Source organism: Bos indicus x Bos taurus, chromosome 10, assembly GCF_003369695.1.
Source record: "Bos indicus x Bos taurus breed Angus x Brahman F1 hybrid chromosome 10, Bos_hybrid_MaternalHap_v2.0, whole genome shotgun sequence".
NCBI lineage: Eukaryota > Metazoa > Chordata > Mammalia > Artiodactyla > Bovidae > Bos > Bos indicus x Bos taurus.
In genome coordinates, this window is record NC_040085.1 from 102,349,378 (window position 1) to 102,363,513 (window position 14,136).

Genomic DNA, 14,136 nt, shown 5'->3' on the forward strand with positions numbered 1-14,136 from the left:
GAGTTTGACAATAACTTGAATTTAAATTCTGAATTTCATTAAAGCCTGACACATAACATTTTCATGCCAGATAAAGGTATTAAATAAAGGTTGACTCTTGCATGGTGTAAATAAATTAAAGGCCAGAAATTGGGATGTTCTAGTGTAAGATATTTCAGAGTCCAAAACTCAAACAATTTAAAGACATTTCACTATATTACGTAAATCATCTATAATTATACTGCTGTGGTGTAAGCAGCATATCTGAATTTAACTTATTTACTTAGATCTTAATATTAAAAGCATGATCACACAATCACCAAATCATGTTCTTATTACTGATCATTAGGAGAACACACAAAGTAATCAGGTGGTCTCACACACCTATAAGGTCAACAGTGTAGAAATGTTCACCATTTTGGTACCCTCTTCTTAACATATGACAGTAACAGGTGTTTGGAATGAGGGTAAGGTAAGTAAGTAGACAACTTGTATACTTGTATAAAGTATTGAGAACATACTTAAAAAAACTGAGATACAAAAGGAATTCTCTTATTAAAAAAAAGTCACAGCTACCTTAGTAGGTGTTTTTTTTTTTTAAATAACTCACCTTATACAAAGCCATTTACACAGTTATTTAAGTTCTCAGCATATCACAGATATTTAAGAAATCAGCAGAAGTACAAAAAAATAAATAGAAGGCGGTCTTTCATGGGTAAGTGAATCTGCAATTCCAAGAGAGATCAGAATATTGAAATTAACTCTGGAGACTTGATTTTCTGTTCCAGTGGTTCAGTGGTTTATTATTTTATAAAGGGTTGGAAGAATTAATGAATTTTAAAACAGCTTATTTAACTCATTCAGCACAGGATCTGGCACAACAGTTAGAGACCGGCTTTTCAATGTGTCTTTCCTCTACTGCTTCTGCTTTCTTATCCCTGCCTCTCAGCCACGGACGGTTACAGATACAAGAATCAGAGCGTATATGGCATGAAAACGGCACACCGTGACCAATGAAGGAAGCAGGGAAGCGGTGATTTGGTTCTATCTCCAAAACCATTATGTAGAGGATTTAATGTTCATATTTGTCTTAAAGCTACTTCTCCTCTTCTCCTCATACCAAAGAGGAGTCCTTTCATTTAACGTTTTCATATAAAGTATTTTTAAGGTTTTTGATGTGAATACATGAGAGCTTCGTGAATTTTACAGTGTCGTTCACGGACACTGACGGCCTGCGGCGTGAGGGTGGGGACGGGCCCTGTGGGCCCTGCTTCGAGCTCTCCTCGAGGCCACTCGAGGTTCTGAAGGAAAGCCCAGCAGCTGACACACCGGCTTTCTCTTTCCTTCCTCGTGCGCTGCCCGTTTTACCATTTCATTTTGTCAAGTCCTCCAAGGTGGCAAAGGTAATAAATGTAGAGAAATCCACGAACTTCCAAAATTCACGATGCGTCACTTATGCCATCAGTCATGAGGGTACACCGACTACCTTTCTGGGTCATTTTCCCTTTGCAACAAAGCCTCTATAGTTTACACTTTATTAGTATTTTCTCCTAGAATGCACAGTTTTAAAAATGTATGGCGCTAACTCACACATTTCTAGATACTGTCGACCTTACTATAGATATAAGTGGACATTTTCTTCGTTATTTTAACTCTGTGCCTGATGGAATCCCAGTCTGTGAATTAGCTTGAGTTCGGTAATAATGTACCTCAGATTTACCACCATTGCTAAGAAGGACCAAAAGCTAGAAGCACAAAATTTTCATTGACTCAAGAATTATGCAGCCATTTGGGCCACTGAAAAGCATAAGTTATTCCGATAATCACTGTGAACAAAAATGTGGACAGGATAATACATTTTGAAAATAGTTTAATATTTGCCATTTTTGTTGCCTGTGCTATTAATATATACATTGGTTCAGTAATAAATATGCTACTATTACATAGAGTGCAATATTTTTAGTATTCATAACTGGTTGAAATTAATGCTGCTATTATCTCAAGAAAGGAATAAATAAATATCATGCCCGATTCCAAACTAATGCTCGAGAGGTTATTGTTAACAAAACTGACGACATAAACACACTGGGCATTACCTTTTTAAACATGATTCCTGTAAACACAGCAAAAAATCACTTTTCTCAGCCCTGACATTTTGTGTGATGGCTTAAAAAAAATACAACACACAAATCCTACCACTTCCTCTCTTGCATAGGGAATGAATTAATCATATTTCAAAATGCAGCGATCATTCAGTGAAATGTCTTCAGCACACAACGCTTGTTTTCGGTTATGAACTCAGAACTTTTGAGCTATACAAGTGCTCTGCATAAGTTTATAAAATATGCTTTCTGGATTTAAAATTGAACAGAAAAACTTCCAAACAAGTCATAGATATGATTCTAAAACATTATGTACATAATACCTGACTACAGGAGGAAAAGCCTCACCGTAGCACAGCACAGTGCAGCCACGAGCACAGCGCTCAGCAGGGCCCCGCTTAGGCTCTCCTCACATCAGTGCCTCTGGGGCCGATGACGCCGCCATACCTCACGCCCTTCCATGGTGCGTCCTAAGCGCAAGGGGGTGTGAGGGCAAGTTTAAAGTAGATAATGGGGGCAAAAAGGCAAAAATACAGTACATATGCTTTAAAGAGTGCACTTTATAAAACAGCTTGCTTTATTCATATTTTTTTTTTATAAAGTGCAATATTACTTAAAACAGAGACATGTACCTTAATATTCTGCAGTAACCATGAAAACAAACTGCCAGGAAAGAGCAGTGCAAAACTAAAAACATACGTAGCTTAGCATGCATCTCAGCGAGGCCCCAGTACACAGCGTGGGACCTGCATGTGCCTTTTATTTGACTTTTTAGAAAAAGATTAATAATCTTAGGTTATCGTCATAGGTAACCATATTTTAACTAAAATAAAAACAATAAGTTAAAGTCCTCTCTCAAGAAATAAGTATACACCACACATAAAATTCATGACAGAATCTTTTGGAAAACAGTTAGACCTTTTTTTTTTTGCTGATAAATCACTGTTCAAAGGACGCGTATCTCTTAAAAACCCACCATAGCCACAAGGTGAAGCAACAGGTATCATCACAGTCCTAGGAACTCTTGCTGGCGGACCTCTGATGACCCTGTGACTTACTGTCAGCGGCTCAAACCTCACTGGTCGCCACTCAGATGGACAGACATTGGTGCCCTCTCAGCAACAGTCGTGCGGGCGTCACCCAGGTCACTAACAGCATCCCGTGTGCTCTACTCACAGTCCCATTGTCCCATTTTCCGCCCGGTGCTTCTGGACGAGGATAACCAATTGGGTTTTCCTGGAAAAATTCCCTACGGGGCAGATGCCAACGGATCCAGCGGGGTGCGGCTTCTGAGACACAGAGCCCGGCCTCCAGGCAGGCCGAGGGCGCTGAAGGGGTGGCGGAGCCTGGCTCGGTCCCCAGGCCCCCGGGCGCTCAGTCCTGGAACTGGAAGAGGCTCTCGGGGGCGCCGCCGTCGGCGGGGTTGCCGGGCTGCAGCGCCCTTGTGGGCGTGCTCTTGCCGTGCGAGTGGGAGGATGAGGAGTGCGAGCTCTCGCTGGAGCTGCTGCGCGTCTCCGTGCTCGTGCTCGTCTTCTTCATCCTCCGCCTCTTCGCCAGCGGGGCCTTGTCCACGTTCTGGAGGCAGAACCCCTCTCTCTTGTATTTGTTGAAGGCCTAGGGGAGAACGGCAAGATCAGCACTCACTGGAGGGGCTGATGCTGAAGCTCTGGCCGCCTGATGCGAAGAGCCGACTCCCTGGCAAGGACCCTGATGCTGGGAAAGACTGAAGGCGGGAGGAGAGGGGGACGACAGAGGATGAGATGGCTGGAGGGCATCACCGACTCGAAGGGTATGCTGCTGCTGCTGCTGCTAAGTCGCGTCAGTCGAGTCCGACTCTGTGCGACCCCATAGACGGCAGCCCACCAGGCTCCCCCGTCCCTGAGATTCTCCAGGCAAGAACACTGGAGTGGGTTGCCATTTCCTTCTCCACAATAGACATGAGTTTGAGCAAACTCTGGAAGGCAGTGGAGGACAGGGAGGCCTGGCGTGGTGCAGTTCATATGGTTACAAAGAAGTGGACACGACCGAGAGACTAAATAAGAAGGGAAGAAAAAAGTAAGGGGAACGCCACAAAAGTGAAAGGGCTGAAGCTCCTCACAGTGTGACTGACAGACGACGCGTGGTCGGCAACCACAGCTCCAGCTCGTCCTAGGAAAGTGAAAGTCGTTCTGTTGTGTGGCTCTGTGACCCCACGGACTATACAGTCCATGGAATTCCCCAGGCCAGAACACTGGAGTGGGTAGCCTTTCCCTCCTCCAGGGGATCTTCCCACCCGAGATCGAACCCAGGTCTGCCGCATTGTGCGCAGATTCTTTACTGAGTATGAGGTGAGCCACAAGGGAAGCCCTAGGAACATGGTCCTTAAACCACCGGATCTAAAGCTCCAGGAGGGTACAGAAGTCAATGGGGAAGGGCTTCTGAGGGCCCTCTTGCAAACCCACCAGCGAGGGTGTCCAGGAGTCCCAATTCTAGTCAATCTTTTGAAGAGGGGAGTGCTACCTCTCAATTAAAGGAACCACCGACTGACTGGAAATCCCTGGAGAATGTCAGCAATCTCACTCCCTTCCCCCCATTACCTGACTCATCCTGAACTTTAAGATTCCAACCACAAAGTCCCAGCACAGAGCCCCTGACCTCCACGCCCACGTCAGTGCAGTCTGGGTACGTCTTGGACATGATAATATGCAGAGATGAGCTCCGCAGACCTCAGTCTGGCTTCCTCCTCACAGCAGCCCGTCTCTGCTTTTCTCAGATTCAGGCATAGGCATTGCTGAGGTGACAAGCTTGCCTCACATGCCACTGAGAAGATCTGGATCATCTGCAAACGCCTGCAGTTAATCTCTTCACGCCTCACCAGATCCCAGTTCATTAGTTTTTAATCCATTTCTGCAGCCAAGAGGAAATGCTATCCTGTCTCCTTCCTCAAGATAATCCTCTCAGAAGTAATGTTATTTCTAACTCCTCTTCTCCTTATACAATTATCTTAATGTACTTGCATCTGTTTGGCACGAGTGTGCCAGAATCTACATTTATTACTATGTAGTCTCTGCCTTTCAAGTATACAATATGTACTTAATACTAGTCAATTTACTTTTTATCCCTTAGGTTCTAGAACAATAAAATTACGCACAAAATGACTGCTGAAGGGACGGACTTTCACACGTGCCTTAATTTCTAATGCTTATTTATAGTTTCTACAGACAGTGGTTTGGCTTATTTAGAGAGAAAAACAGCGCCAGCACAGGCGCTTGGTCGCAAGAGGGAAGGAGGGAGGGGTAGGGTGGACTGGAGTTTCGGTTTATAGGAGCAAGCTACTATACATACAGAATTCAGTGAGCAGCAAGCTCCTCCTGTGCAGCACAGAAACGACACTCACTACCGTGTGGTAAACCACGATAGAGAAGGACGTGAGAGCCGACGCGTATAGGACGCGTTTACATACATGTATGACTGAGTCAGTCTGCTGTACAGCAGAAATTAATACAACGTTGTAAAAATCAACTAACCTTCAACAAAATAACGTTTTTTAAAAAACTCTAATAATATGCATATTGCTTTCCTTAGCAACTGAAAAACTTCAACTATTCAAATATCAGACCACTGCCTCATCTCAAATGTCAAATAAATATTTTGTGGGTTTGTGGTGACTCTGGTCCCTATGCCCTTTCTGTTTAGAAATGTGTTTATGTCATGAAGGGATTTATAAAAGCATATCTAAAATTAAAAGAACCCATTTTAAAAACTGTCTGCCTAAGAGTGTGCCTCTGAGGTTACAGAGTAAGGACGTCCAGTCCCTTCTCAAACTGCCCAGGAGCGCAGAGCCTGAGCCTTACGTGGAAAGTGGCTTTCACACACGTGTGCACCGCAGCTCCTGAAGAGCCCAGGATGTCTGGAGTCATCAGAGGATTCGAGGACAGCTGACTGCCGTCTTGAAGCCATTCACTGTATCTCAAGTCAGGCATTTTAAGCCTTTTGTTTGGATCAACTGTGAGAAGTCCTGTGGGAATAAATAAGATATTTTTATTTCATGAGCTGTCATTTCAAACATAGTTTAAAATCAACCTCAGCGATCTCAATTATGTTCACAAGACATGATGGTTTCTATATGGCGTCAACCTCCTACAAGGATAATTACCTCCATTTTCATCTACACTGAGATTCCCTGGTGAATCTGGCTGCTCATAATAAAGCCCACAGCAGCCTGCTTCCAGGAGGCTGCAGGCTCGTGGGGCTTCCAGTCTGGGGAAAACCACCACTTGACACAAGGACTCCCACCAGGGGCCAGGAGAGCCCCTCCAAACAGAGCGCTGAGATCTACTCGACGCACATACAAACACCTTCAGCAGGTTAGGGAACGTGCAGATGGAGGCTCCAGGAGGAGCTGTGTGCGAGGTCTTATCCCGTCTGAGGACACGTGCACAGCAGGCTCCGGGGAAGGGCTCCCCCCTGGGGGATGGGCACCCTGGGGGCTTCCAGGAGATGAGTCCTGGGGGATGAGCAGGGCTCGATGACAAAGTAAGCCCCAGGATTACGACGAGCATGAGTAAAGGCGAACAAAATCTAAAAACTCAGCACATTTGAAGAACTCAGGTGCTCCACAGTGCCAGTCCATCCTAAAGGAAATCAACCCTGAGTGTTCACTGGAAGGACTGATGCTGAAACTGAAGTTCCAGTACTCTGGCCACCTGATGCGAAAAGCCAACTCATTGGAAAAGACCCTGATGTTGGGAAAGATTGAAGGCAGGAGAAGGGGACGACAGAGGATGAGATGGTTGGATGGCATCACCGACTCAATGGACATGGGTTTGGGCAAACTCTGGGAGATGGTGAAGGACAGGGAGGCCTGGCACGCTGCCGAACAACAGCTGCTGGACTGAGGGTGCCAGGAAACAGAGGAAGGTAGAACCGGGCCGTGAAGGCGCCACTGGGTGGGGTTCTGACCTAAAGCTCACTGGCGTTCCCTGGAGAACTTTCAACAGAAAAAAGGCCTGACTGCATTTGGATATTAGGAAGGTCACTTGAGCCGATGGATGACAGACACATAAAGCCAGAGCAAGTAAGTAAGTTGAAAGCATGTTACGGATTTTAGGAGAGAGCTATGACCAGACCTCAGATGAGAGCCGTGAGAATGGGGAGGAGGGTGGCTGGCAGCGATGCTGAATCCCAGCACCCAGGGCCTGCAGGAGTCAAGGAAGGTGGTGGGGGTTGAGGGTCTTGGCCACAAAAACAAGAGGGAGAGAGGAGCACGCACGTGCCTGGGGGAAAGGAGAGGAAAGAGAAAGCGGTTCTCTTTGAAGGTATGATTGTGAATGTGGATGAGATTGCTGAAAGAGGGTGTCCTGATACGAAGCTGAAGCTGAACAGAGTAGCCTGAATCCTTAAACACACAGGGATTCTTGAATAATTCACAAACAAATATATGTATCTCGGGTATGGTTCCACTTCAATCGCTACACATCATATAAAATTTTTCATTAGATTCTTACCTTGGATCAAATCTTTAGCCTCTTGGGATACATTCTTCCAGGCTTCTCCTTCAAAGGAGAAATCTCCCTTTTTAATTTTCTTCATGATTTCCACTGCACTGGTGCATGTCAGACTTTTATCATGAGACTGAAATGGAACTTGCCCTGACAACATTGTATACTATCAAGAAAAAAAGAGCAAAACAGAATGTCTGCCAAAATCACCATCAAAGCCACTCTGGTAATTTCATTACTAACTTCATCAGCATAATTTCCCAAATATTACAATTAACATTACTAAGTTTAAAAGATTACATGACTTTGATCACTGAAAGAACCAATCCATTTCAGACTCGTATATAAAAAGAAATGGCTTATTGTGATATCAAGATTTAAAACCATTTTTATAGCCATATTCAGGACAAGAAGAATAAAAAAGGATAATATAATCATTTCAAAAGGTGACATTAACAGGGGAATGTGCATATCCCAGAGGAACCGCGGGCCCTGGCTAAAATGGCCCAGGAGGGGTCAGGGACACAGAACAGAATGGATCCTGAAGATGCTGAACTAGGGTGGGCCGGTGGGGCATGAGACCTGATGGAGAAATTACTGCCACGGAAACACTCATCTGAAACTCAAGACTCAACATCCTGGCAAGGATGCCTGGAGCCAGTGAGCGTAGTCAGCTGAAATGCTTCCTGAAGCTCGGACGAGCAGACGCCCTGACTCCTAAAGCTGCTGCTGCGGTCGCTGCGCCATGCGCATGAAATGCTCAGAATGGCCTGAGGAGGCCCAGAGGCGCTGCGAGCTAGCGCGTGGCTCACGCCACCTCTCTGGTGCACCGAGGCCTCTTCCTTAACTCACACCGATGACCTCCCCGAGGTGGGATCCCAGTGATCAGCTGATGAGAGAAGAAAGGACATCAGGCCTGCTTGTCAGGTGGACTGGCATTCTTTCACTTGGGCAGTGTCAGAATATGAAAAGCTCGGTGAAGACACCAGCTCAGGACGAGACCCTGTGGGGCTGGAGTTCTGTCCCTGAGGACCGTGCCGAATCAGCGGCGATCCATCGGTGCTGGGTTCCCCAAATCTAGGTTCTGTAGGCGCAGGACTCACAGAATCACGTTTCCTGTTCCTGCAGCCGCATGGCCTGCGGTTAGAGGTCTCTGTTCTGTGGGCACACCTGCTCAGCTCCACCTGGTACCAGCAGGTGGCGACTCACGGTGCTCCCGCTGTCCGCCTCTTCCCTGCCTCCCTCCTGCCTCCCTGGGATTCCGGTCCTTAGCGAAAGTGAAAGTCGCTCAGTTGTGTCTGACTCTTTGCGACCCCATGGACTATACAGTTCATGGAATTCTCCAGGCCAGAATACTGGAGTGGGTAGCGTTCCCTTCTCCAGGAGACCTTCCCAACCCAGGGATAGAACCCAGGTTTCCCGCATTGTGGGGGGATTCTTCACCAGCTGAGCCACCAGCGAAGCCTAAGAATACTGGGGTGGGTAGCGTTCCCTTCTCCAGGGGACCTTCCCATCCCAGGGATCACACCCGGGTCTCCTGCACTGCAGGCGGGTTCTTCACCAGCTGAGCCCCCAGGTCTGGTCCTTGGGAACATGAGAAAATGTGTGCTTCCACTTCAGGCTCTGCTTTCCGGGGGAACCCAGACTGTAATGACTTTCTCTTGCTGATGAGCATTTGACTTGTTTCCTGTTTGGGTGCCCTGAAGCCGGCTGCTCTGTATGCGTCTCTGCGCACATCTCCTCTGGTACACAGACACAGACCTTTCTGTCGGCTGCCTCCCTGAGACGGAAACTGCTGGGTCATTTGGTCTGTGTGTTCAGTAGATACTGCCAAACAGTTTTTGAAAATCTGCTCCCCTTCTTAATCTTACCCCACTTCCTAACACATACATTGATGACTAAATATAAAAAAGTACCCTTTATATTAGCGTTTTCTTGCTCTGCTGTGTAATAATTCAACAAGCTGTTGGGTGGAGAGATGAATTCACCATCTTTGGAAATATTTAAAGGAGAGTGGTGATAGGGACTTTACAGAAAGATCCCTTTTCTGGAAGACTTAGAATTGGACTTTAGGCTCCTCTCAACTCCAAGATCTTAGAATTTAGTTGATTATCCAGGAATCAACTTCTATTAAGACTAATTCTGTGTCTGCAAACTGTTGGCAAAGGTTGTGATAAGAGAGTATCTATATACATAAAGATATATGTGTGTCTGTGTGGAACTGGGGAGAAAGCAAAAGTAAATGTGGCAACATGCTAAATGTTCACTGTGTTATTCTCCCAAATTTTCTCTAGGTCTTAAATTTTCAAAATAAAATTTTGAGAAGAAAGTGAAAAAATAAAAAATCCTGAATAAAGTGAAAAAATATGAAATCCCAAATAAAACACTTGGAAGAAATATGTTTTAACTGTTATTATACTCCATCCCATGGGTATGCTATATATACCTATGGAATAGCATATAATCCTATGCTACATTTTCTAAACACTGTCTGTTAAGCTCTGAATTACTGTGTGCCTTAAAAATTCATGTGCTGAAAAGTTACACCCACCCAAACATGGCTGACTTGAGGACAGGACCTTTATGCAGGTAAAGGTGATGGGGACCCGGGGGCCTTCACCCACGAGGGTGCCCTTACAGAGACGCCAGGGAGCTGGCCTGCTCTCTGAGCTCATGTGAGGAGAGGCCATGTGAGGTCGCCGTGGACAGGTGGCTGTCTGCAACCAAAGGGGAGCCCTCACCAGATACCAACCTGCTGGCACCCTGGGACTGGACCTCCCAGCCTCCAGAACTGAAATAAATTTCTGCTGTCCAAGTCGCCCAGTCTGTGGTGTTTCGCTACGGTGATCCTGAGCAGGCTAATCACCGCGTAACCTCTACCTTAATCAGAGTCCTGAACGTGTCCAATGAACTGCTCATCCATGAGGTAAACTGAGTTGTAATCAAAGCCACATGTATGACGCGATGCATCTTTCTCAAGTATTTGTTTTACCCAGTGACAATAACGTAAATTATCTTCATATTAAAGTATCCATATTCGTGTTCATCACAGGCAACGTGTCAAAGGGTCACAGATTTCTAAGGCAAACAACCTCAGATAAATCCTGTGCCTACTATGGGATAGCTCAAATCTAGATCCTCTGGAGAGAAGCACTCATTTATATGGAAAAGTTCACAAGGCATCCTTTTTTTTCTTGGACAGTTTAATGCAGGCGCTAACTTAGCTTTTCATATGTAAGTATTGGAGTGGCCAAAAACTTCGTTAGGGTTTTCCATGGGCTGTAACAGAAAAACTCAAATGAAATTTTTGGCCAACCCAGTATTTCATTTTGTATCTCTAAAAGGCAAGGATTTATAAAATCCCACAACCACAACCTATGATTGCACTTAAAAACAATTAGCAGTAATGCCTTTGTATCATCCAATATCCAGTCAATAATTAAATTTCCCCAATTGTGTACACACTGTATAATATTATAATTACATCTGTATGACAGAGTTTGAATTTAGCAAATAGAGTTAAAATTAGGATCTGTCTGAATTAAAGCACAGTGACTCCATTTCTAAGCGTCTTTTATCTATGGGCCCCAGCCTAGTTTTTCTCACAACTTATTTGGTGGAGTAACCAGGTTGTTTGTCCTGTAGAACTCCTGCAGTGTGGACATTCTGATGATACTGGTGGTATCGTTTAATCTGTTGTTTCCTGCTCCTGTTTAAGAGTTGACAATTACATCTAGAGAGAAGCCTGGCTTCTCTCCATGCCATTATACGAGGTTATTTCCATAGATAAGGCATTTGGAGGCTCTAAAATACCTGTCTGCATGTCTAAGAATGCCTTTTAAAACCTTAAAAAGCATGATAATTACATTTGGCCTGTATTTAAGTAAAGGCTCTTTTACAAGGGGGTAATCTTGTATTATTGCTAAAAAAGAAAGGCTCTTTTTTATTTAGATGAATTTTTTAGGAGAGTGCTACTGTAATCAGTTTAAGTTGAACAGAACTCAAATCTACAGAAGTTAGCTGTTTATTTTTATTTAAAAATCATACTCATAAATATGTAATTTGATTTGCAAATTATAAATGATGACTTAAAACTGCTGAAATAAAAACCTATAGCTTAAAAATAAAAGAACCATCCTGCAAGGACAACTGGCTGCCATTGGGGGAAAACAAACTGACACCAAAATAAATCCCAGATGGAGTGCACAAGCATAAAAATAAAATATAATCCTGGAGGAAAATTTAAGAGAATATTTTTATAATCTTGGGCTGGGGGTGGACTGCCAATCTGACATCAAAGCCAGAATACCATAAAGGAAAAGACCAACATATCTTGTGTGAAGTCTCTGCAGTTGTGTCCGACTCTGTGACTGTATGGACTGTAGCCTGCTAGGCTCCTCTGTCCACAGGATTCTCCCGGCATCATACTAGAGTGGGTTGCCATGCCCTCTTCCAGGGGCTCTTCCCCACCCAGGGATCGAACCCGTGTCTCTTATGCCTCCTGCATCGGCAGGCGGGTTCTTTACCACTAGTGCCGCCTGGGAAGCCCAACACACTTGAATTTTGCTTTTAGACAAGTTTAATAGATATGTTTTTTCATTTTTATGTTGTAACAAAAATTTTTTTAATTTCTCCATTAAAACATAAAAATTTAAAAAGTTTATTTAAATCTCTCTAAAAACAAAATTAAAACCTCATATAACTGTGAACAAAGTTTTCAAAAAAATGACAAACCAGAAAAAACATTTCCAATGTTAATGTCTGACAAAGGATTAAAATCCTTAACAGAGCTGTAAGTGTCAATATGAAAAATTTCCCCAAGGGAAAGCGGGCAAAGCTCATAAACAGCGATTCATAAAAGAGAAAAGTAAATACATGGAAAGGTGCACACGCTGAACACTCATCAAGGAAAATGCATGCAAATTATAATGACCATAGCAATTAATTTAGATTGAAATTGCTAGTATCCAATGTATTCACATACAGCTGATGAGAACACGATCTGGAAACCTTCTAGAAGGAAATACAGGCATGTATGTCAAAATAAGGACACATATACCCTTCTCCCAGGAGTCTAGTCTAAGGAAATAGTGAGATCAATGTGAGTACATATATCAAAAATATTCATTTGTGTAGCTTATAATTAGTGAGAGGCTAGAAAATGCTAACTGCTCATTAGTAAAGAAATGTTAAACTCTGGAGACTCAAACTACATATCACATAATCTCATTTGTTAAAAAAGTCTGAATATATATACAAACACATAGAAAAATGTGTAGAAAGATACACAGCATGTGTAACATGGGGGAGGGTGGACGGAGGGGAAGAGCTCAGACAGCATCGCCTCTGTGTGATGAGACTGAGAGTGATTCCACCTTGTTCCTTGTTTCTTTCTCTGTTGTCTGAAAACTTCTCCCTATGATTATGCATTACAAATTGTATGCAGAAAAAATAAAGCTATTTTGAGGGGAAAAAAAAAAACACCCTGAGATTTTTCTAGCTCATGTTCTGTTTCTGATCCTGGCTGCCACGGAGATTTTGTGAAAAGCATGCTTACCATGATTACTGTAAGTTACTATAAATATTTTAAATTTTATTTATTAATTTGTTAATTTATCCTAAGTGATATTCAATTGCTTTTCGGGTTGAAAATCTCAGAGAATATACTTTTAAATCTTTTTCATTCATGAGTCGCTTTGCTAGTTTCATATTGTATCTAATATGCCTAGCTTTTGAGAATAGACTATTGCTTCTTTAAAAATACATATATATAACTGTAATTCACATAAAACAGTTGCTTTAAATATTTCAAATAAACCAAAATAAAAATTCCTACATTTTCTCCAATATAAACTTTAAGAAAGGGAAATAGTCTTCAGTCAGGCCTTTTACTGTCTGTACAGAAAAGAAACCAATTTGCCAATTTTTTTCATGAATTTAAGAAAAACCTAGAGGGGTGGGATGGAGGTGTGAGAGGGAGGGGTGATGTATGTACACATGTAGCTGATTCACCTCACTGTATAGCAGAAACTCGCATGACATTGTAAAGCAATTATATTCCAGTGAAAAAAAAGAAAGACAGCAAAGGGAGAGATGCAGAGGACAGAGAGAAGTGACTGGGTTGAATGGCGTGGCTGATACGAACTCACCAAAATGACGCCCAAGCTCCAGAGGTCGCAGGACTCATCATAGCCGCTGTGATTCAAGAGCTCTGGGGCAGCGTAGTGAAGAGTGAAACAAGGCGTCTTCAGAGGCTGATTATCAGGGGGCTTCAAGCGTGCAAACCCAAAATCAATGACTTTAATTTCCAAATTGTCATTTTCATCAGTGAACAGTAAATTCTGCAAGATACGAAGTTTCTCATTAGTTTCTCATTAAAATGTCAGGGGCCTTGGAGAGGCATTTTGCAACATTATCTATTAACATTTACATTGGACTCAGACACAGAGATCTGACGCGGAGGTTGGGAGCGGGATCCCAGCATCCGCTGCTCTCTGCTCTAGCTTTCTGGACCACCTCGAGTTTACAAGGTCACGAGGGACACTCCCGATGGTGTCATGCCCCTTCTGCGTCTT

The 14,136-nt window shown here is 43.6% G+C and overlaps 1 protein-coding gene across 3 annotated transcripts in view; it reads right to left on the reverse strand.

The window, feature by feature from the left end:
• Positions 1-1,832: 1,832 nt before the first annotated feature.
• RPS6KA5 (ribosomal protein S6 kinase A5) overlaps positions 1,833-14,136 on the reverse strand; it is a 196,316-nt gene continuing 184,012 nt past the window's right edge. For all 3 annotated transcript variants that reach the window (XM_027552731.1, XM_027552732.1, XM_027552733.1), the window contains 4 exons: positions 13,711-13,902; positions 7,568-7,727; positions 5,915-6,078; positions 1,833-3,695 (listed from right to left, as the gene is read on the reverse strand). In XM_027552731.1, the coding sequence (XP_027408532.1) occupies positions 3,456-3,695; positions 5,915-6,078; positions 7,568-7,727; positions 13,711-13,902 (756 nt within the window). In that variant the 3' untranslated portion in view covers positions 1,833-3,455. The remainder of the gene's footprint in view (positions 3,696-5,914; positions 6,079-7,567; positions 7,728-13,710; positions 13,903-14,136) is intronic.